The 24,686-nt window shown below is 40.7% G+C and overlaps 2 protein-coding genes across 2 annotated transcripts in view; one reads left to right on the forward strand and one right to left on the reverse strand.

The window, feature by feature from the left end:
- The window catches only part of LOC148085116 (NACHT, LRR and PYD domains-containing protein 3-like), a 449,698-nt gene that overhangs the window by 45,855 nt on the left and 379,157 nt on the right, over window positions 1-24,686 (forward strand). The gene's annotated exons all lie outside the window — the stretch shown is intronic.
- Window positions 3,571-11,100, reverse strand: LOC148085117 (telomerase reverse transcriptase-like). Its single transcript, XM_087785498.1, has 10 exons — window positions 11,067-11,100; window positions 9,539-9,728; window positions 8,763-8,916; window positions 7,277-7,435; window positions 7,050-7,151; window positions 6,841-6,926; window positions 6,458-6,574; window positions 6,292-6,363; window positions 6,046-6,228; window positions 3,571-3,721 (listed from the first exon to the last, which is right to left on the reverse strand). Exons 1-10 carry the CDS (start codon window positions 11,098-11,100, stop codon window positions 3,571-3,573), a joined length of 1,248 nt encoding a protein of 415 aa, XP_087641624.1.

Raw genomic sequence — 24,686 nt, forward strand, 5'->3', positions numbered from 1 at the left:
TCCAGGAGGACCAGGACTGGAGCTGCTGTCTGCTGGACTGAAGAGTCCAGACTGGAGACTGGAGACTCTCAGGTATGAACAGAGCAGCAGAACTCACTGACTGAACTCCAAAGATCTTCAGACTGAACATTTGATGCTCAGACTCTTCATCTGAACTGAGCACATGAATCCAAACTCTGAGTTCCTCCATGTTCTCCTGCTGGACACCAGTGGAAGCATGAAGGAGACAGTTGAGACTGAGCAGCCTGTTTATAGATCCATCTTTGTTGTCATCAACAGTCATGACTGAGTCGTCCACTGAGAATGAAACAATATTCATGAAACATCTGAATCAAATGAATCTGATCTTCTGACTCTTTCTTCCTCAAGGCTGGATGACTGTGGACCAGATATGTTAAACCTTCATCCATGAATGGTAAGTTTGATTCCATTGATTGACTTCAACATCAAAGCTCATCTGCTGACACAGCAGTTGAAGGTCTTTGTGGACATGGACTTGATGAAGAAGATTCCAGAACAAACGTGCAGATGTTAAAGACTCACAGTTACAGTATCAAGTGAAGCTCTGATTCCAAATCTTCAAGTCCTTCAGCTCAAAACTCTTCAGGAGCTTCAACATCAACATTGTTTCAGTTTGACTGTCAGTGGAGAACAAAGAAATATTTCTGTCAAATATTTGAAATCAGACGTGAGTTTGATCATCAACTCACAATGTTGAGTCACTTTAAACATCATTTCACACATGAATCACTTCATATTGAATCATGTGTTCACTTGAACATCTTCATCACAACTAGACTAGACTCATGTTAGCTACATGCTAGTTTAGCTGCTGACTTCATCTTCAAATCTGACATCCAAGATGATTCTGGGATGTTTCAGTCACATGGTTCTTCTCTCAAGTTCTCAGAAGAATGTTGACAGAACATTGACTCGTCTCAGTTTGGATCAGTATATGATCGTCAAGACAACGTTCTTCCACCATCATCACCTCATGTCTCTTCTTCTCTCAGTCTTCACTCTCACTGGACTCACACACAGCAGCGCCTCCTACTGTCCAACGACAACAGGAACTTGATGGAGGATCAGGATTATCTGGATCATCCTGACAGATTTGAAAAGCTGCGACTGAGGAGTGACTACCACAGTGACTCTCAGAAGAAACAGAGGGAAATAACTTGAAGAGAATTACAGATCAAGCAAGAAGATGAATGTTAAGATGTTCCTTCCAGACTGTTTGATCAACTTCAAATGACTTCAATACATGATTATATTTTTACAGCTTGATTCAATCTTGAAACATCCTGACCTGAAGAGGAACAATCTATTCAAAGATACAACTAATGCTTCATTGTTTTGCTGCTCGTGTTTTTATAAATTTTTAATAGTTGTTTTCTGAAGTCGTTCCATGACAACAGTTTCCACATTGAACTGATCCTGATGCAAAGAAAGTTGTGGATTCCTGCAGTAAAGTCTTGAAATCACTTTTTAGATCCTGATTTTAAAAGTAAAGCATGGAAACACATCATTTATATGTTAAAGTTTATTGTAAAACTACAATGTTTTTTCCACAAGTATCGGTTTATAAAAGAAGCCACAAGAGCCACAAGAATGTTGTTTTACTTGTCTTGTCCACTAGAGGGTAGTCACGCTTTTGCTATGAAGCAGTGAATCAAAGAGAAACTTTGAGACCAAAGATGGAAAATCTCTCTTTAAAACTAATAAACATCATGTATTTAAACAAAGTAATTGAACTTTTGCTAAACCTCTTCACTTTGATGTTCCCTGATCTTGTTTTCAAATAAATTCACTGGTTTGGTCACTTTCTTTTTGTTCATCTTCCGTCCAAGAGAATTCACACACACACACTTACACATGCACGCACACACTCTCTATATCTATTCCCATTAGTGGCCACTTGATGGCGCTAGTGTAGCTATTTCATTGTGACTATTTTCTACCTTTAGTAACGTGATAATAATGAGGATTATTCTGAACAACACCCCATTTAATGATTATTAATAGGAAATAAAGAAGTAAATGACTTTGATGATAACTAGTTTCTCTCTATAGACTACATATTAGTTGACAAGAGTAATGTATAAGAAAGTAATATTAATAAAACAGTTTCTTTTGAACAAAAAAAACAATATAAATTTACGTATTAATGGCATCCTGGGGGTCAATGGATCAGCGTTCACGTCGTATCCTCTGTCAGTACCCGCCGAGGGAAACTAATGATCCTTCCAGCAGACTAACTTCTAAGAGACAAAGCCTGCAGGTCTTACCTATCCTACCCACCCTGCCATCTACATATGTGGGGGGCAGCCACCACCCTGACTGCGGATACCCAGTAGTGGATAGTGTTGTTGAGGCACTTTCACACTGGGCATCCAGAAACTACCTTTTTCTGACAGACGACCCCAAACAAAGATGATCTTTCCACTCATCCAGGTGAAGATATGAATCGGTAAAGCTGGTGTCGTCCAAGTTCTTGTGTTCACCGTCATAAACTGCCAGAATAATCAACAATAGAGAATATGAGGAGTTCAAAGTGTAAGAGGTTTAATGGCATGATGAACTACACGAGAAAATTCTTAACTAATCTCTCAGAAACAAACACTTAGACAAAAGACTAAAAAGAAAAGTGAATATTGAAGTATGATGACTGGCAACATGTTTATTCATCAAATTCATACAGAAAATGTTTCTGGTATCAATGAAAGAAGAAAAGTTCAAAAAGACTCCTGTTATAATAAAATGTGTCATGAATGACCAATTTTCTGATTCAAACTTTTCTTCCCTGATGTCTCCTGGTTTCACTGCAGAATGTCTACAACATTAACACAAACATACTTGATTCCTCTGGGTAAAAATCATTCAGAGATTTCCTGATGTTTCTTAACATGTTTCTTGATGTTTGCTGATGACATCCAGCTCTACTGCTCTTTTGATCCAACTGAGCCCCAGAGGCTGAACTTAGTCAATTGTTTGCTAGAAATCAAACAATGAGTGAAAACACTTTGCAGCTAAATGTGGAAAAAACTGAAACTTTGGTTATTGCTCCTGATGATAAGGTTCCAGGGTTGAGTCAGTACTTGGGTGACTTAGGTCAGTCTGTCAAACTGAGCCTGAGAAACCTGGGTGTTGTATTTGACAAAAACATGTCTCTTGTTCAACACTGCAGAAAACTGACCAGAAACTGTTTCAACTGAGAAAAATCTCTAAATCCATACTATTGCAACCATTTGTTTTCATGTCTAAACAAGAAGGATCTGACTCGCCTGCAGTTGATTCAGAACTCTGCAGCCAGAATTCTGACCCGCTCAAGTAGAAGAACTCACATTTCTCTGATCCTTAAATCTCTTCACTGTCTTCCAGTTTCTTTCAGGATCATTTTAAAATTCTGGTTCTTACTTTCAGATCTATTCATGGTCAGACCTTCCATCAGTGATCTGATCCAGCCTTACACCCCAGCTCGGGCTCTGAGGTCTGTGGATCAGAATCTGATGATGGTTCCTCGCACACGATTCAGGACCAGAGGAAAGAAATCCTTCCAGGCTGTTGCTCCTAAGCTTTGGAACGTTCCTTCTTTACTCTCCTGCTTCGCTCTCCAAACCAAGGGGAGGAGGAGTCACAGAGGAGGGAAGGCCAACAGTAGCCGGCCGGCCAACTCGAGTGGGCCAAAGCATCCACGCCTAGTAGGGGGCAATCAGAGGCCCTGAGGGAGAACCAAAGAAGACATTTGAAGTTCCCCCTATTGGCGAAGAGGTCCGCCACCGGGTGACCGAACCAAGACCACTTCGGTGGAGCTGTCTGATATCACTAGGACATTGGACTGTGACAGTTGGGGAGAGAGGTGAAGCAGAATGTTGTGAATTGCTTTCAACTCTATCCAGTTCATGTGTATGTACACTGGCGTAGATCTGACCTGAGATGCCTCCCCATGTTAGAGATGCGTCTGTGAACACCAGAGTGTAATGAAGGACACAACCTAATTCCAAAATTTGATGTCCTGCAAAACCCGACCCTGGTCTTGCTTTGGATCTAGCTTGAGATGACCAAACCATCTCTGGAGGTCCCTCATATGCAGCAAGCCCAGCCGCACCACCTTGTGAGCTGCTGCCATGAGCCCCAGGAGGGACATAACAGCGCCTGCTGTGATCACATGACGCCAAGCTTCCAGCAACTGTGTTGTCAGTCGGAGACCTGGCAAGGATCAACCAGTCATCCAGATAGGTCAAGATCCTCACCCCACTTGCTCTCATTGGTTCCAGTGCTGCCTCCACACACTTGGTGAAGGTCCTGGGTGCCAGAGAGTAGCCGAACGGGAGTCAAGTGTATTGACACACTTGATCCTCGAGGGCGAAACGCAAGTATTTGACTATCGAAACTTCAAATGATGCGTTGGTCAGGTCAATAGATGTCATCCAATCCCCTGGACTTACACCTGTCAGCAGTCCTTAGCTGCAGTTTATTCTACCGGTGATTTGACTCTAACCTGAGTTGAGCTGGTCTCAGTAATCAGTTTGCATGAATGTTGATTGTGTGCAGGAACAAAAGTTCTTAGCATCAAGCAGAGGATACTTTATTATTCTCTTACTTTATATTTGATCTTTTAGCATTAATTTAATTATGCATAAATGTTCATAAGAATTTTAACAGTTAGAAACATTCTAAAAAACACACATAACATACATTATTTAAGACTCAAAGAAACAAACTTTAATATTTTATTTGAGACAAGTTTATATTTCTTACATTTACCTTTAAATGATGAGATAAAAAATGTTGAATTATTTACAACAGTTGATGCAATATTTGACCTCTGACTCGTATTCTTACGAGGTCCACCTGGTATTGAAACCTCGACATAAAAGATTGTTCAAAAAAAGAATCTGTATTTTAAGCTTGTTATTCTTCTTCTATTTATTCTTCTTTTCACGATACAATTGTTCCATTTTAAGATCAATTTTAACAGAAAGGAAATGACATCACACATAGTACAAATCTTTATTTTTCATCTTAGGTAACGTCCACTTCAAGATAGTTCTGTGAAGAAACAAATCATTTCTATTTCAAACAAAGACTTGCTAACAAGTAACAAATGAATGTTCACTGCCTTTGTCTTCCTCAGATTTTCTTCAGAGAAATCCACACAGAATTAAGTTTTTATCTCACATAGGAGCCGAAAAATATGAAGCATGTTTTGATAATCGCTACTATTTCAGTCGAGCCACAAAAGAACCGAAATTCAGTAGCAAACCTATAATTCTAAAGAACAGATTACTGTGAAAAATAATCCCCCTGAAGTGAACTTTAACCTCACAGAGCTACATGTGTCTGAAGTGAACTTTAACCTCACAGAGCTACATGTGTCTGAAGTGAACTTTAACCTCACAGAGTTACATGTGTCTGTAGTGAACTTTAACCTCACAGAGCTACATGTGTCTGAAGTGGACTTTAACCTCACAGAGCTACATGTGTCTGTAGTGAACTTTAACCTCACAGAGCTACATGTGTCTGTAGTGAACTTTAACCTCACAGAGCTACATGTGTCTGAAGTGAACTTTAACCTCACAGAGCTACATGTGTCTGAAGTGAACTTTAACCTCACAGAGTTACATGTGTCTGTAGTGAACTTTAACCTCACAGAGCTACATGTGTCTGAAGTGAACTTTAACCTCACAGAGCTACATGTGTCTGAAGTGAACTTTAACCTCACAGAGCTACATGTGTCTGAAGTGAACTTTAACCTCACAGAGCTACATGTGTCTGAAGTGATCTTTCCAAACCTTGACGTCCATGAAGAGATACAATCACCTGTGAGGACGATCATCAGTTTCTTCTCCTCTGTTGCTGATGTGTGGGGCTGTAGCAGAGACGAAGATCTGTAACTGTGAGAACAAATATATTTCAACCTTACACACTAATGTATGAGCTGAGCAGGTTCGTTCTCTTTTTTGAACACACACAGTTACTCAGCAGAATGTTGCTTCAAACACACTTTATGAATCGTAGAAGTGAAAATAGTCGAAGCCACACCTTGAATAATCCCTGTGCACGTGCAGCGACTGAGTGTCCAGCAGCAAACCACACCAGGGGAAGAGACAGAGACGGGGCAGGGCGTCAATGGTAGGATGGGGACCTGGTGACGTTTGGAAGTTGGTCACCATGTTCTGGTGGTCGACGACAAGTCCGTACTCCTGCACCCCGGAGAGCAAAGTCCTGGTGAAAAAGATGAGAAGTTTATATTTGGCTCAAATGGTTGATGTAAAAAGTCAAACTCACGTTAGAAAAGACTCTGCTCGACATTTGTCTGTTGTAATCAACAGGAAATCATCGACCAGCCTCATCAAACATCTGCAGACACAGAAAGAAAGGTTGTTATACGGAACTGGCTCCCCCTGCTGGCGACACGACACAATGACATCTGTCAACTTCACGACAAACGGACACTTTGTCTTTAGGAAGATCTTGAAACAGCGTGTTCTCCATGTGACCATAGTAGAGGCAGCGGAGCAGACTAGACACCACAGAGCCTCGAGGAATACCTTGACCTTGACGGTACATTCTGGAGGACAAAGAAGATCTGATCTTAGGTTGTAAAGTAAAGATGAGAAAATCAAGCCAGAAAACATGGAGGCTACAAACATCCCCTCAGAACACGTCAGTGATTCTTGACCAAGCATTTATTAAAATAATGAGAATTATTTAAGGTTAAAATTCAACATCTGTCCAACAATGACAAGAACATTCTTCTGTCCACGTCTGCTTCTCTCACATCCGTCGATACTGAATCTGTCTGAGCAGAAAGAAAAGTTAAAAATGAACACTAACCTCCTCCTGTACTCAACGATGGTCCCAGACAACAACCCAGTGAAGAAGTCCAGCTGCTCTTTCACACAATCGTCTGTGGAGAAATGCTGGAAGAAATAAAGATGACGTGACGAACACAGACTTATTGTATAGTTTCCAGATAAATGCAGCGTAACAGCCGGAGAAAATGAAAACTACGATGAAGAAAATACTTTCAAGGTCATTCTTACCTTCTCTACCAGAACAGTGTGATGAGCTTTCTTGCTTTTCTGCAGCGACGCAACAAAGTTCTTCATGTTGGCTGTTCCTGCAGCTCCGTGGATGATAGTCGCCTGTTTCCACAACACAAATGAGTCGCTTCAGATACACAACGACACAACACGAAAATAAAAAGAACATTTAATGTTTATTTAATGTAGTTCTGACTTCATTGTGTTTCTGTGATCAGTAAACTCACCTCTCGCACAAAAGTCTTCAGAAGACCTTCTTCCGAGTCGGCCCAGATTTTGGCAAAAGTTCGTACGTTGAAAACCATGTCCTCGACTGATGATGAAAGCACTTGACCTATGACCTCTTGAAGCTTCTCGTGAGGGTCGTGACCTCCACTAACAACCGCCTTGTTCAGGTGAAAACACAAACAGAGTTAAAGGTTAAAAAAAAATCTAATGTTGAAGCTTTTTTTCTCTTTTGTGCTCATTTTCAAATCCATAAATATTTGGTTATAAATGTCAAGTAAAAACATCTTAAACACGCCTTGTTTTAATAGACAAACATCACTAAAATCAATAATGTTATATTGATTATAATCATGTTATATTTACACACAGGAAACAGTCAGAATGTTTGTCCCTCGTTACAAACAAATTAATAATTTCTCTCAAATGTAACATCATGAATAGTGTTGGGCGACTTACTTTAAAATAGTAACTTAGTTACAATTACTAGTTACTTCTTTCAAAAACAACCCAGTTTCTTTACCTTTTAATAGGGAAAGTTTTTGTAAGAGAGAAACATTTGTACAAGTGTACGGGTCAGTGTAAGTTTATATGCTGTGATTAAACAAATCACACAAAAAGGTAAGAACAATAAATGAAAAAAACAAATAGAAATAAAAGATTAAATGCACTGACGGTCATTTTTGTGGCAGATGCAGATGTTCAACTCACGTATCCATTCTTCATTCACTTTTAAAGTAATAACATAGAGTTCTAACTTTCTATCATGTATGGATATAAAAAGCATCTCATAAAAAATAGAAGTAAAAAGACGCTTTTGTTAGAGCAAACCTTTACTCCCAACACTGATGATATATATATACTTAGTAACTATGGGCTTATTTTTGTCTCATAATTATGTGTACATGCACAGAGGGTGATCTGAAAATATTTAATGGTTGTACGAGTGATTTAATATTTCTAACTTGTATTTTGGCATTTACAAATACATTTTTACTTTTATATATATCATTTTAATTTTTTTTTAAATGGTAAACCTTGAAATTCTGTGTGTGAAATTACATTCACATGTCAGATGCAATAACACAGACTCATTTACAAGTCTTGCAAATGAAAATGATATATTTAGAAATAAAAATGTATTTTTAAATACCAAAAATAGAAGTTAATAAGCCGATATCTACCAATTATCTCTTTAAATAATGTTTTAAGTCAATGTCTCCAGGTGTAGCAAAGATACCTTAACAAAGTAAAAGGGTTCGGCTCTGTTGTCCTTCAATGGCAGGAAGGAGGACAGAACTCGGTGAATGTCGCTCTTTCCCCAAACTGTGGAGCCGAGGAGAGACGGAGACTCTCGCACGAGGGCGAGCAAGACTGCATGTAAGTCGTGAAGATCCTGTGAAACTGGACATGAAGGATGAGACCAACAATAAACATCACATCCATGTGTGCAAGTGAGGATCAACAAGAGGTGAAACACATTTGTACCTGTGTTTTGACCTTCACCCCCATGACCCCAGTGATCGCTCTCATTCCACCCGTCTCTGGAACGAAGCGAAGGCGGGAGACGACGCTTGTACTGGGGAGGGACGCGACCTCGTCTGCACTCAACTCTTCCAGCTGGCATTTAGAAACGTGATTTCTAAAAGTCGCACAAACACATGAGACTTAGAGTTGTTGAGTGGAGAACGTTATAAAAGACTTCAGGCTGAAGAAAAAGGAAGCAAAAGAAGAAGAGGAAAAATAACCCACAGACATGTTCAACATTTTAAGAAGCATCTGTCTCGCCTGCAGTTAAATCAAAACTCTGCAGCGAGAATTCTGAGCCGCTCTAGTAGAAGAACTCGCATTTCTCTGATTCTTAAAGCTGCCAGTTTCTTTCAGGATCATTTTAAAATGCTTCCTCCTCGAGGTATTTTTACGTTTCCATGAGCAGCAAGTGAACTTCACATAGTTCTCACACACAGTTTAAAACCTTTACACAGCAGACATGTTTGTTGTCGTTTGTTCCCGTGCACCTGTGCAGAGCCTGTGCAGGTGGGAAGAGGTAAAGTATGAGCCGCCAGTCATCAGTTGTTTTTTTAATACAGTTCCCAGATATCTGCTGATTATGATCAGTGGTCGATTGATTGAACACAACGAGCACAGACTCAAGACTTCAAGCCTTTAAATCTTGAGATAATTGAATGACTTTCATGTCGGTCCTCGTGTACAGGACACTGTAGTTGTGACGTCATCAGCAATGTTCCTTCACTTGTGTTCACCTGAAAGCCAAGTTCTGTAATTCAGCCCAGACATCGTAGCGATAGAACTTGAGAGTTTTCTTCCGTCCGACTCTCTCAGTGGCGTAGAAGCAGGATCTGACCAAGCCAGTCACGTAACAGCCAAGAAGCCAGGCCAGGAAGTGACCCAGCAGGCGTGTGCGATATGCCAGCTCACTGGGGGGAATCCTTCCTGTCCAGGAAGAGTGAAGACAGCATGAGAGCTGGTAGGACGACCATCAGGGGCCTCATGTACTTACACTAAAAATGTACACACTGAGAAGTTCACATCAGAGACGCATCAACAATGTTTGTTGTTACATGTCTGGATATTAAAGTATTCACACACATGTTTCTCTTTCTACACACTGATGATTCTTGTTCATTTACGACAACATGATGAGTTTTATACACGAGTGTTCATCAGTTATTTTAGACAATTTAGAAAAATTGTCAGAAAATATAGGCTTGTTTTGATAACATATTAAAATGATCCACCAGAAGCTGAACAGGTTTGAATTGAAGCTCAGCAAGAGCAGGTTTTCCTCATGTGATCTGAGCATCTCCTTGAAAAACACACTTTCAGTATCACATGATGACTATATGTATGTAAACAGGAAACACTTTTATTCCATAAACGTAATATAAATACGCATGTGTTGCACTCGTCTCACTATAAAACTATAAATCCAACAGTTCATAAAGCAAATATAAACTCAAAGGATGTTTGTCATAGTTTCAGTATCTGAGGTGTTTGACAAGACAACACACACCATCTATGAGCCCCTGGAAAGAGACGCAAATAATAATAAATGGACGACACAAGCGCTGAACATGACATGAGACTGTTAACGTTCTTGAAGTGAACAGAAATACATATTTGAAGCTGAATAAGGAGAAATGACAGCTTGGAGTGAAGGAACTGACATTTGTGGGAGACATCCTGAGCAGTGAAGGCATCAGAGCGGATCCCAGAAGAATCAACAATAGAGAATATGACGAGTTCAAAATGTAAGAAAGAGCTTTAATGGCAGGATTAACTACATGAGAAAATTATTAACTAATCGCTCAGAAACAAAGTAAAACAAATGACTGAAAAGAAAAGTGAATATTGAAGTATGATGACAGGAAACATGTTTATTTGTTAAAAAAGAAACAGACAGAAGATGTAATGTAAACAGCAAATGTTTGTCAGATGTCAATGATGGACAGATATGTTGTTTGTGACTCTGGACAGTAGGGGGCGATGAGAGAAACAGAAAGAACGTGTTTAGATGTATGGAATACCAGAAATACACATTTATGCATGTATTTATCTCACAATAGCCATTTAAAGGTATTTTCCCCTGGATGTGGTTATTTACAAACACTTTATTATTCACTAATCGTGTCACTCATGGTATTCCATAGAATAGAGAATTAGGAAATACTCTTTATTTATCTGTTTTACAGTATTTCATATATTTTCTAACTTGTATTCCCGTTAATGTCTCTACATCCAAACATATTATATTACCTAATAATGACACACCTGGGGTGTATTTGACTATGATGGAAAGAAGCATTCTGGAAAATAACTGAAATACAGCATGAAGAAATAGATTAGAGTCTATCCCAGAGTTTAGGGGCGAGAGGCGGGGACATCCTGGACAGGAGGCCAGTCTGTCTCAGGGAACACAAAGACACATACGGACTTATTTTCCCCAAGTTCTCAATCAACCTCTGTATGTTTTTGGACTGTGGGAGGAAACCGGAGTGTCCGGAGTAAACCCACACAACACGAGGAGAACATACACACTCCACACATGAAGGTCATCCTCCCGACCTGGAAGCGAACCGACAACCTGGTGAAAGAGTTTCAGGTAGTTTGCTTTTTTTAAATATAATATACACGTATTTGGATATTGATTTAGACATTTACAGTGGAGAGAACAAGTATTTGATACATTTTTGAAGTTTTCTCTCTTACAAAGCATGTAGAGTCTGTCATTTGTATCAAAGGTTCAACTTTGAAGGACAGAATCTAAAACTAAAATGCAGAAAATCACAGTTGATGATTTTTAAATCATTAATTTCCATTGTATTGCATGACATTAGTATTTGATGGTCCATCAACCAGTAAGAATTTAGGCTCAGACCTGTTAGTTCTTCTTTAAGAAGCTGTTCTCCACTCATTACCTGCTTTAACTGCACCTGTTTGAACTCATCACCTGTAGAAAAGACACCTGTCCACACACTCCAACCTCTCCACAATGGCCAAGACCAGAGAGCTGTGCAAGGACATCAGGGATCCAACTGTAGACCTGCACAAGGCTGGGATGGACTACAGGACAATAGACCAGCAGCTCGGTGAGAAGAACAACTGTTGGTGCAATTATCAGAAAATGGAAGAAGTTCAAGACGACGGTCGATCTCCCTCGGTCTGGAAGCTCCATGCAAGATCTCTCCTCGTGGGGCATCAAGGATCATGAGGACAGTGAGGGATGAGCCCAGAACTACATGGCAGGACCTGGTCAGTGACCTGAGTAGAGCTGGGACCACAGTCTCAAAGAAAACCATCAGTAACACACTCCGCCGTCATGGATTAAAATCCTGCAGTGCATGACAACGACACCAAACACACAGCCAGGGCGACGAAGGAGTGGCTCCGTAGGAAGCATCTCAAGGTCCTGGAGTGGCCTAGCCAGTCTCCAGACCTGAATCCTATTGAACATCTTTGGAGAGAGCTGAAAGCCCGTGTTGCCCAGAGACAGCCCTGAAACCTGAAGGCTCTGGAGAAGGTCTGTATGGAGGAGTGGTGCAAACCTGCTGAAGAACTACAGAAAACGTCTGATCTCTGTTATTGTAAACAAAGGTTTCTGTAGCAAATATTGAGTTCTGTTCGTCTGATGTATCAAATACTTATGTCATGCAATTAAATGGAAATTATTTTTTTTTTAAATCATCTTTGATTTTTCTGCATTTTTGTTCTAGATTCTGTCCTCACAGTTGAAGAGTAACTTTGATACAAATGACTGACTCTACATGCTTTAAGTGAGAAAACTTCAAAAACCAGGGGTGTATCAAATACTTACTGTATTACTTAATACTGTATTTATTTCACATTAGTCATTTAAAGGTATTTTCCCCTGAATGTCACAATTTCCAAAATATGGATTTAGTGATGAACACAGACTATAATTTCTCTACCAGAAAAGCATGATGATCTTTCTTGCTTTTCTTGAACTGCACCAGACCAATGTCCTTATGTCTGAACTGACTTTAGGTCCAATTACATTCATCTCCTCAGCAGTCTTCCTCAGTCCTCAAGATCAATCCTCAAAACTAAGGAATGAGGTTCATCTGAGGACTTAGAAATGGGACTCCCCTTAAAAGCAGATTCGTCATCATAGGTCGTCCATTACCGTCGACAGAATATGTTTTACAACAACAGAACCTGCAAGAATGGCTCCAGCAACAGTGTTGATGGTGGACTTTAGACATGTTTTTATCAGCTGCCAGACGCAGAGATGTTCCTCAGAGAAGAGTTTAGAAGTTGGTCAGTTCATCTGAGGAGTTCATGTTCATACTGTACAGAAATGAGAATCGAGGGGCGTGTTTGTCTGCGGCTCCTGGAATTGTGACTCATTTTATATCATATTTTTGCGAACTATAACCACAGAAAACAGCGACAAGACATCAACAGATTCTTCCAATTTATTTTTGAAACTTTTTTTCATCCACAATGTCATGGACTCGTCAGAAAACAGAAGCGTCGAGAGCAGGCGCAGCAAAGCCCCGGAGGCTAACATGAACGCCCGCTTAGCAGCCAACTTTTGCAGCCATGATGGACTCTCTAGAAGCAACATCTTCCTCAAAACTCTTCACTGGCTACTGTTCGCTCTGAGATCGCAGCAGTACAACGAGAAGTGAGCGAGTGCATTGAGCCGCTGAAAGAGAAGAAAACACCAGCAGACCCTCCTGGATCTACAACACGCTGCTAGGGATCATGGCGACGACCTCGGAGCTCCAGGCCTCCGTGAACACCTGACCGCAGGTGAAGCGACTGGAGGAGGAATAATATCCCACTGGTGGGACTGATGGACCGGGACAAACCATTCTTCTCTACCGGGGCAAACCATTCTTCATCTTCTCTACCGGGACAAACCATTCTTCTCTACCGGGACAAACCATTCTTCGTCTTCTCTACCGGGGCAAACCATTCTTCTCTACCGGGGCAAACCATTCTTCGTCTTCTCTACCAGGGCAAACCATTCTTCATCTTCTCTACCGGGGCAAACCATTCTTCATCTTCTCTACCGGAACAAACCATTCTTCATCTTCTCTACCGGGGCAAACCATTCTTCGTCTTCTCTACCGGGGCAAACCATTCTTCATCTCCTCTACCGGGGCAAACCATTCTTCATCTTCTCTACCGGGGCAAACCATTCTTCATCTTCTCTACCGGGACAAACCATTCTTCATCTTCTCTACCGGGGCAAACCACTCTTCATCTTCTCTACCGGGGCAAACCACTCTTCATCTTCTATACCGGGGCAAACCATTCTTCATCTTCTCTACCGGGGCAAACCACTCTTCATCTTCTCTACCGGGGCAAACCATTCTTCATCTTCTCTACCTGGGCAAACCATTCTTCATCTTCTCTACCGGGGCAAACCATTCTTCATCTTCTCTACCGGGACAACCCATACCGGGGCAAACCATTCTTCATCTTCTCTACCGGGGCAAACCATTCTTCATCTTCTCTACCGCGACAACCCATACCGGGGCAAACCATTCTTCATCTTCTCTACCGGGGCAAACCATTCTTCATCTCCTCTACCGGGACAAACCACTCTTCATCTTCTCTACCGGGGCAAACCATTCTTCATCTTCTCTACCTGGGCAAACCATTCTTCATCTTCTCTACCGGGACAAACCATTCTTCATCATCTCTACCGGGGAAAACCATTCTTCATCTACTCTACCGGGACAAACCATTCTTCAGCTGCTCTACCGGGGCAAACCATTCTTCATCTTCTCTACCGGGACAAACCATTCTTCGTCTTCTCTACCGGGGCAAACCAATCTTCGTCTTCTCTACCGGGGCAAACCATTCTTCGTCTTCTCTACCAGGGCAAACCATTCTTCATCTTCTCTACCGGGACAAACCATTCTCCTCTTCTCTACCGGGGCAAACCATTCTTCATCTTTTCTACCGGGACAAACCATTCTTCATCTTCTCTACCGGGACAAACCATTCTTCGTCTTCTCTACCGGGGCAAACCATTCTTCGTCTTCTCTACCGGGGAAAACCATTCTTCATCTTCTCTACCGGGGGAGACCATTCTTCGTCTTCTCTACCGGGGGAAACAATACTTCATCTTCTCTACCGGGGCAAACCATTCTTCATGCTATCAACCCGTGGTTGCTAGGAGACGAGCAGCATCACGGAGGTGAAGCTCTGCACTCTTGCATCAAGTTTGTTCTTCAGGCGGTTCTCAGGATCACAACATCTGATGTGATAACGCATCGTTTCCAGGACCAGCAGCTGCATCTGACTTCGTTAAGAAACACCTGAAGAAGGTGGTGGATCCAAACACTAAAGTCGTTGTGGGGGAGCAAATATTCTGATTTGAATGTTGACAACAAGAAGTTCTCAGAGTGAGTTGTTGTCTATAAAGTTTTTGTGTTAAATATATCTTGTTTATATAGATTATCATTCTCACATAAATATATATATACATGTATATTTATTTATTGTTGCGTCAAGTTTTGTTTGTTCAAGAGGTGTGAGACTAATATTTACTTGTGTTATTGTCACAATCCAGTTAGGAGCAGCAGTTTGTAGTGGAGGGTATGAAAGCTGCCAAGAGAGTGTGTTTGTTAGGGTTTGGGCGTGTCTCGTTTGGGGGTCACTTCTGCCAAGGAGGGTGGGTTTTGGGTTTTGTTTGATATTCATGCCTGGTCCGCCATCAGTGCGCATCTTCACCACTTTGTGTGCTTATTTATCTTTATTATTTCCTGTCTTTCAAGCATTATGCATAACTTTCTTCAGACATAATGGCATCTAACAGGACAGTAGAAACTATGGGTGAGTTAAAATTTTGTAGTTGGAATTGCAAAGGCCTCCACAATCCCATCAAGCGCAGTAAGGTGCTACACCATCTTAAACATCTAGGAGCAAAAATTGTCTATTTACAAGAGACTCGTCTTAAAAATTCAGACCAAAGAAAGCTGAAGTGCAGTTGGATTGGTCAGAATGATCATCTTCATTCCACGGCAAGTCCAGGGGAGTGACTCTTCTGTGGCACAAATCAGTCCCCTTTGAATGCACAAGAACAATCACGGATCCAAATGGACGTTATCTTGTTGTTGTTGGGAAACTGTGCCACACTCCAGTCATGCTCATCAATGTATGGTCCAAACTGGGATGACGAGGGCTTCTTTAAATCCTTATTCTCTAATTTACCAGACATATCTTCGCACCTCCCTACATTTGGAGACTTTAATTGCTGGCTAGACCCAAAACTCGATCGCTCTTCTAGTCGAAGTTGTTTACCCTCACGGTCGGCCAAAACTATCCAAATGTTTAAGGAGCAATTTTCAGTAATTGACCCTTGGCGATATCAAAATCCCACCGCTAAAGCCTATTCATTCTTCTCAAATGTCCACCACACTTTCACACGTATAGATTATTTTCTTGTTGACAACCGATTTCTGCCTGAGATAAAATCCACCACATATGAAGCAATTGTTATTTCAGATCATGCTCCGGTCACTATGACAATACATTGTGTAGATATGAATAACAGCCGCACTCCATGATGTTTAACAACCGTCTTTTGTCAAATGACGACTTTGTTAAATCTATATCAAAACAAATTTCTCTCTTAGTGTCAACAAGACCCCGGCAGTGTCAGCTTACATCTTTTCATTTTTTTTATGAATATACTGTATATGTTTGAGTGTGTGTGGATATATATGTATACTTTTATTTTTACAGCAGCAGAAATGTTATTTCTCTTCTTCTGATGGACATTTTCTTCATTCATATTTTTTTGTATTTTCTGTGTATCATTCCATTTACGCTGTTGAGCTGTACTAGTTGTTTTATGTAAAAAGTCAATAAACAAATATCTTAAAAAAAAAAAATATATATATATATACATGTATCAAGACATTCAGCATAAATGAAATGAAGTGAACAATGAAAGGACGTTAAAAACAAAATAAATAATCAACAAAATGAAATAATCAGAACCAGAATCAGAATCAGAAAACCTTTATTAGTCCCGCGAGGGGAAATTCGGTTTAACAACAGCAAGAGAAATAAAAACACCCAGAAATAAAAACGAGAAAGAAAATCTAAATAGAATAAAAGATAAATCTGCGCTATATAATATATACACAATCATATTTACATAAATAACTAGAGGTGCAGTTAAATAGTTATCTTGGTGTGTTCTTGTTGTGGAGTCTGATGGCAGCAGGGAGGAAAGACCTGCGGTACCTCTCCCTCACACACCGGGGATGGAGCATCCTATCACTGATGGAGCTCCTCAATGCCCTCAGTGTGTGCTGGAGAGGGTGAGACAAGTTCCTCCTCATGGAGCCCAGCTTGCTCCGCATCCTCCCTCCAGTCACTTCCTCCACAGGATCCAGGGGGCGCCCTAGGACGTAACCGGCCTTCTTAATAAGGCTGTCCAGTTTAGCCCTATCCTTTGCTGTCATGCTGCTCCCCCAGCAGACCACACCGTTGAAGATGGCAGAGGCCACTACTGAGTAATAGAATGACTTCAGGAGTGGCCCCCGGACACCAAATGACGTCAAACTCCGGAGCAGGTAGAGTCTACTCCGCCCTTTTTTATAAAGAGCAGCAGTGTTATCCACCCAGTCCAGGCGGTTGTTGAGGTGAACACCCAGGAACTTGTAAGACGTGACAATCTCAATGTCCTGTCCCTGGATGTTCAGTGGTGAGGGGGAGATGGAGGGACACCGCCGGAAATCCACAATCAACTCCTTAGTTTTGCTGGAGTTGATCTGAAGGTGGTTTTCCAGGCACCAGTCAACAAAGTCCTGGACAAGTCCCCGGTACGGCCCGTCATCCCCGTCCCTAATGAGGCCGACGATGGCGGAGTCGTCCGAGAACTTCTGCAGGTGACTGGTGGGAGACAGGTGTTGGAAGTCTGCAGTGTAAAAAGAGGAACGGTGCTAACACTGTTCCCTGGGGGACCCCTACACTGCACAGTACAGTCCTCGAAACACCATCCTGTGAGGTGAGTGTCCGCTCCAGACAGCTCCAGCTTGTCCCTCAGGATGTCTGACCTGATGGTATTGAAAGCACTGCTTAGATCCAGGAAAAGGATCCTCACAGTGCTTCCAGGCGACTCCAGGTGAGAAAGAGCTCGGTGGAGAAGGAAGATGATGGCGTCCTCCACGCCGATGTCAGGTTGGTAGGCAAACTGCAACGGATCCATGGAGGAGCGCACCAGAGGACTCAGCTAATTAAGGACCAGCCGCTCCAGAGCCTTCATAAGGTGGGATGTCAAGGCCACAGGTCTGTAGCAGCTGGGATCCTTAGGGTGCTGAGTCTTTTTTATCTTTTTTAAGTCAGTTTTATCTTGATCTTTAAAATATATACTTTATTGAATATTGTTTTGATTGTTTAAGCGCTTTGTGACCCTGGTCTGGAAAAGTGCTATATAAATACAAATTACTTACTTACTTACTTACTATACTGCTTCAAGACTACACCTGATGGGCTTCATTGAATCAGACAGAAGCAACAGCTACTTTTACTTTCACTCACTGTGGACATGCACACCAGTCAATTTATTTTGGGCTTAATGTAACAACTAACATATCATCATTACTGAACTTCACGGTTCCATGATGTCCAAAGATTTGTATATTGGGAGAAACTTCTCAGCTCCCCCTACCAAGAAAAACACAGACCATATTGTTAACTTGTCTAAATAAATAAATATAGCCAAGACAACAATCCGCTGAGAAGTGAACCTTTGGAAGCCAGAACTTTGGACCGGTGCAGGCTCAGCATCATAGATAAGTATTTTATGAAGTATATATAAATTAATAATATACAGTAATCCAAGACAAGGACAAACCAGGACAGTACAGAACAAACATCAGTCACAGCAATAACATCAACACCTGTCAGTTACCATGATTGTAAGAAAGTATTTTTGATTGACTTGAAATAAGAGTCACTCGGGGTCAGAGGTGACAAAGTCAACCTGTGATGTCATCACTCTTCCTTCTCTCACGTCTGTTCCACAGTTTATTTGACTTTTGTCTTTCCTTGAACGATCAAAGATGCTTCAGAGCTTTTAACAGATCAACGATGAGCGAGTCTGGTTCTGACCGGTCGAGTTAGACTTTAGACTTTCTTTTATTCTCATTGCACAGAAAACACAGCAATAAAACTGGCAACGAAATTCCGTTGCTTGGCAACCGTTAAATAACACAGCAGAGAGATGTATATATAAAAAGTATAAATATAAATATTAATATGTTAGATATAGTGCAAAATAGTATAAACAGAATAAATAAATAACATTATAAATATTACATATAATAATTAATGTACAGTATATAAAGTATAAACACAAATAAGTTAACAATAGTGCAAATATGTTATAAATAGAATAAATACATTTTATTTTAAATAGTGCATGGTCTCCTCCACCACACTGACAATCAGCACCGGCGCCCCCCAGGGATGCGTCCTGTCTCCACTGCTCTTCTCCCTCTACACCACAGGTGTCAAACTGGTCCAGAAAAGGGCCGAAACGGTGCAGGTTTTTGTTCCAACCAGTCAAGGACATATAGTTGAACCAATCAGGCATCTGAAGACAGTAATCAACTAATTATCAGTCAGGTGTTGCTTGTTTAAGCCGACACCTGATTGGTTAACTCATGTGCAACAACTGCACCTCTGAACACCCTGCCGTCAAACTCCTGAAGTTTGCAGACGACACGACCGTCATCGTCCTGATCCTCGAGGTCGAGGGGCTGGTTCGGTGGTGCAGCACGATATATCTGGAGCTGAACACGCTCAAGACTGTGGAGATGACAGGGGTCTTCGGGAGGCCCCCCCTCAACCCTATGCCTCACCATCAACTGCAACCCTGCGGCAGCCGTGGACTCTCTTCTCGTTCATTGGAACAACAATCCCCCAGGACCTGAAGTGGGAGGCTAACATCACCTGCATCCTGAAGAAGGCCCAGCAGAGGATGTACTTCCTGCGTTAGCTGAGGAGACACGGCCTGTCAAAGCATCTGCTGATGAACTTCTACAGTGCAGTCATCCAGTCGCTGCTTTCCTCCTCCATCACTGTGTGGTTCTCAGCGGCTACACAGCAGGACAGGAGGAGACATCAGTGGACTGTGAAGACTGCAGAGCGGATCATTGGAGCCCCCCTGCCCTCCAGGAACTGAATGAGTTCAGGACGAGAAAGAGATCATCATCAAAGACCCGACTCACCCCGGATCCTCCCTCTTCTGCCCCCTCCCCTGAGGCGCTACAGACAAGAACCCCCCGCCACAAGAACACTTTCTTGAAAAGTTAATTGCACTGTTGACGTTTTTGCACTGTGTTTATTATTTTTATTATTATTTGTCTTGTATATTTTGATTATATTATTTATACCTATTCAAATTTTTGTTATAAATTCCAAAGTTGTCCACAACCACGAACACTTCCACGTATGTATACCAATATGTACTGGCGAATAAAGCTGCTCTTGAATCTTACAATCTGCTGACTCTGAAGGTTCATCAATGACAACAAACATTCTAGAATAAAATGATTATTTAATGAGAATGAACATGAACATGAAGCTGAGCGAAAGTTGAATAAAATACTTGTTCTCCGTTCATTCTCTTCATCCCTCTAACTGACAATAGGTTCTACACCCTGTCAGTAGTTCTTCACACGAGCACTGGCCTCTTTTACTGCGTCAGCAACGAGGCAGAGACAAATGATAATTTTTCAGTTTTTATTACAGTATTTACAAAAGGACGATGTTTTAAAAGAAAGTGAAACGTTGTTTTATACTCTGCTGGACTAGCCTTCGAAAGGTCCTGCTGTGCTCTACTGTCACTGCCTCAGTGATGTCATCAGCGCTGCACATCAGCATGTTGAATGCTCGCTCCATTGCAAATAAATCCTTTTCTCTGAATGATCTCTTCACAAGAGAAAAGTTCTGTTCATTGGAAAGGAAACTATTAAATTTATGTGGATAATAATTAATGATTTTATTTTAATTAACTAATTATGAAACACTAGTTTGAATAATACTCTGAAGGGTCATCTGGTGGTAATGGTTCTCTGGTCATTCTCATCTGAATGGCCAACCTTCTGATGCCAGTAGATTGATGGGGGAGGGTCTGCATTCCATAGTAGTCGTAAACCGAGGCCTGTTGGTGTTTCAGTTGATAGCAAAAACAACATGGAAGGACTTCACTAAACATATCTTCCAGGCACTTTTAAAATTTGTGTTTTGTAAATGAATAAACAAAATGGTCGTTGATCTCGATAAAACAACGATAACTTTAAGTTAGTGTTTTTTGGCTTAAGTTGTGTTTTTGAACGTGATGCGTCACATCCGTCAAAACATCGTCACTTCATGTTTGTGAATACTGTAATGAGATTCTTCATTCATAATCCTGAGGATTGTGTTATGGCCTTGTGAAGGTCGTTCACAAGGAGTCTGGCTCTGTTTGAGGTTTCTGCCTCAGATGATGTTTTCCTGGTCACTGTTGCTCTTGAGATTTGTTGGAACCTCTTTTTCTTATATTGATAATAATAATAATAATAATAATATTACATAGATTTTCTTTTTTGTTTTATATTTTATATTTTGTCAAACAGTGAAAACAACCAAAGTCTTCTCTGGTCCTTCAACATCTAATGATCTTTATGATCCTGGAGGTGAAAGATAATCATCTAATGTTAATCATTAAAGACTTCTGAGTCACATGATCTCCACATACTTTTATTTCAGTCCTGATCTTTGATACCAGCGTCAGAAGGAGTTGATCAGTGTCTTGTTCCATCAGTTCTGGTCAGAAGAAGCTGAATTCTGCTCCAACATGGACCTGAGACCACAGAAGAGAAGAAAGCTGCAGACAGGTCAGTGACTCTCTGACTCTCACACAAGTCAGCAGTTGATGAAATGAAATGAATCACAACGAGACGATCCATGTTGATGTTTTTAAACAACTGCAGCTCAATCTACAAATGATGACACAGAAAATCTGAATCTCACCACAATCAAACAACTGTGTGTGTGTGTGTTTGTATACTGTACGTGTGAGTATTTTTTTTATGTTTGTACATGTGAGTATTTGTTTTGTATCTACATTTGTGTCTGTGCTTTAATGTTTGTGTGTTTGTGTGTTTGTGTGTGTGTGTGTGTGTGTGTGTGTGTGTGTGTGTGTGTGTGTGTGTGTGTGTGTGCGTGCGTGTGTGTGTGTGTGCGTAAGGGTGTGTGTGTGTGTGTGTGTGTGCGTGTGTGTGTGTGTGTGCTTGTGCGTGAGGGTGTGTGTGTGTGTGCGTGAGGGTGTGTGTGTGTGTGTGTGTGTGTGTGTGTGTGCTTGTGCGTGCGTGTGTGTGTGTGTGCGTGAGGGTGTGTGTGTGTGTGCGTGTGTGTGCGTGTGTGTGTGTGTGTGCTTGTGCGTGCGTGTGTGTGCGTGTGTGTGTGTGTGCGTGTGCGTGTGCGTGTGTGTGTGTGTGTGTGTGTGTGTGTGTGTGTGTGTGTGTGTGTGTGTGTGTGTGTGTGTGTGTGTGTGTGTGTGTGTGTGTGTGTGTGACCTTTGAACTGGTGCAGACAGAGATCGACAGATAAGATTCTTTTATGACAACTTAACAGTTTGACTTCCTGCTGAGGAAGAAAATAGTTCTTCACACTTGTTAGTTCTGCTGTTTCTGATGATAATACATTAACACACAAGATGGTATCAACAAACTCAATTCTATATTCAAGGATATTTCTGCTGGAAACTCTCGTTCAGATCAAGAAACTCTTCTTGAAAAGGAAAAACTGCAGTCTCTGAGAACTTCTTCATCTTTTCTCTACTCACTCTGTGACGAAAATATTATTTCCTCAGTTGAACAGAAACACGTGAAATATGTGTGTTTTCCTCTTATGTGAACAACGAGTGTCAGTGGAGGAAGAAGTGAAGAGCTGCATTATTTCAACATCAATCATTTGAAATGTTGGAAAGGATTTGTGTTAAAAGTGAAATGAAAATATCTGTAAAATACAAATGTAACACAACAACTTTTGATGTTGACAAGAATCTCATGAGTGTGTTTGTGTGAAGGTGAAGAACCTGCTGGACCTGGACCAAGATCTGGACCAGAACCCAGCTGTGTGTCTCTGAAGAGTGATGGTTCAATGGCTAAATGGATCAACTTCAGAGGAAGTGAAGAGTCTCCAGGTGTGAGGTGAGAGTGAACAAGTGTGAGTCTACCAGGTTCAAACTGACACATTAAACCAGAGAACTTCACTTCACTCACAACACCAGCAGGGGGAGATAAAGACACAATTAAAAACCATTTAAAAGTGGAGATATTTTTGTCTCACTAATATTTGTAACTGTTCAGAGGGTGATCTGCATAAATACAGTGTGTTGTGACATCCACAAATATAAAATTAATATTTGTATTTACAAAACATTTATAATTGTAAATATATCAATTCAATGTACAAAACAAAAAATATTTGTAAAACATCTAAAAATCCTGTGTGTGAAAGTACAAGTGAGTTATATTTATGTTGTTACCTGTTTTTTATTGTGTTTTGTTGTTTTTTAACTTTGCTATTTACTTAATTGTTCTTGTTCAGTGTTCAGGAATTATATATATATTTTGCCATTAGCCAACAACGAGAGGCATAATTTTAATTAATAATTAACATTACAAAATAGGCTTCCTCCCTAGTTTATTCTTAAGTATGTACTACCTTAGAATTGTTACGATTTGTTAGACTACTTCATTATTAACTATCACAGAGCAGAATGTTGTTGAGGCTTGTTAAGTGTCTTATGTCTTTATTACAGATTCACAAAGGGGATCATCCTTTTTAGGAGCTATTTCTTCAATTGAGTCTGAAATATCTACACCTAGATAGACAAATCCACATTTTGAAACCAAGAAGGGGTGACAAAAGGAGGAGTAATTCTTTCCCTCTCTGCCATAAACACTATGACAAATGTATTGTTATTTATCTTGAAACCAGAAAAAACTCCAAAGTTGTCAGTTAATTTAAGCACATTTTGTGTATTTTAGGTCACATCAGAAGAAGATAACATCGTCTGTATATAGATCTATGTTATGTTCTACGTCCCCCATCCTGACGCCCACAATATCATTTCTTTTATGAATTGCCATAGTCTATGGTTCAATGGCGAGGGTGAATAAGAGTGGGGTCAGAGGGCAGCCCTGTCATGTACCATGACATATGTTAAAAGAAGCAGATACTGAACTATTAGTTAAAATTTCTGCCTGGGGATTTGAATAGAGAATTTTTATCCAATTAAAAAAGTTACCTTTTATTCCAAATCTTTCAAGTACAGTTAATAGATAACTCCACTGGATTCTGTCAAAAGCTTTTTCAGCGTCCAAAGACACCATTGCATCATCAGATTTAACAGATGTTTCATAAATAATATTTAAAACTCTCCTAATATTGTGAAAGCTAATATTTCCTCTCCTAATATTTTTGCCTTCACAAATCTGTTGTGATCAGGATGAATGATGCCAGTCAAGTGTGGTTCTAAAGATTTTACAAAGAATTTTCACATCATTATTAAGAAGGGAAATTGGTCTATAGGATCCGCAACTAGTAGATGCTTTTACCAGGTTTAATGAAAGAGTAATTATCGTAGTGTTTAGCAAGATAATTGAGGGACTCCTGAAACAAATCTAAAAGGGGTGAAATCAACTTATCTTTGAATATTTTATACACTTCAATAAGGATTCCATCAGGCCCAGGAGTTTTCCCACCTTTCAGGTTAGAAATTGTGTCAGAGATCTGATGAACTTGCAGGTCCTCGTTTAATGTGTCCTTCGAGTTCAAATCCAAGAATTTCAAGTGAGTCGAGGAAGTCTTTTTGTAAATCTGGAGCCGTGTTAGAATATTGGG

The sequence above is a fragment of the Callionymus lyra genome, chromosome 2 (assembly GCF_982586985.1).
Source record: "Callionymus lyra chromosome 2, fCalLyr1.hap1.1, whole genome shotgun sequence".
Taxonomy (NCBI): domain Eukaryota; kingdom Metazoa; phylum Chordata; class Actinopteri; order Syngnathiformes; family Callionymidae; genus Callionymus; species Callionymus lyra.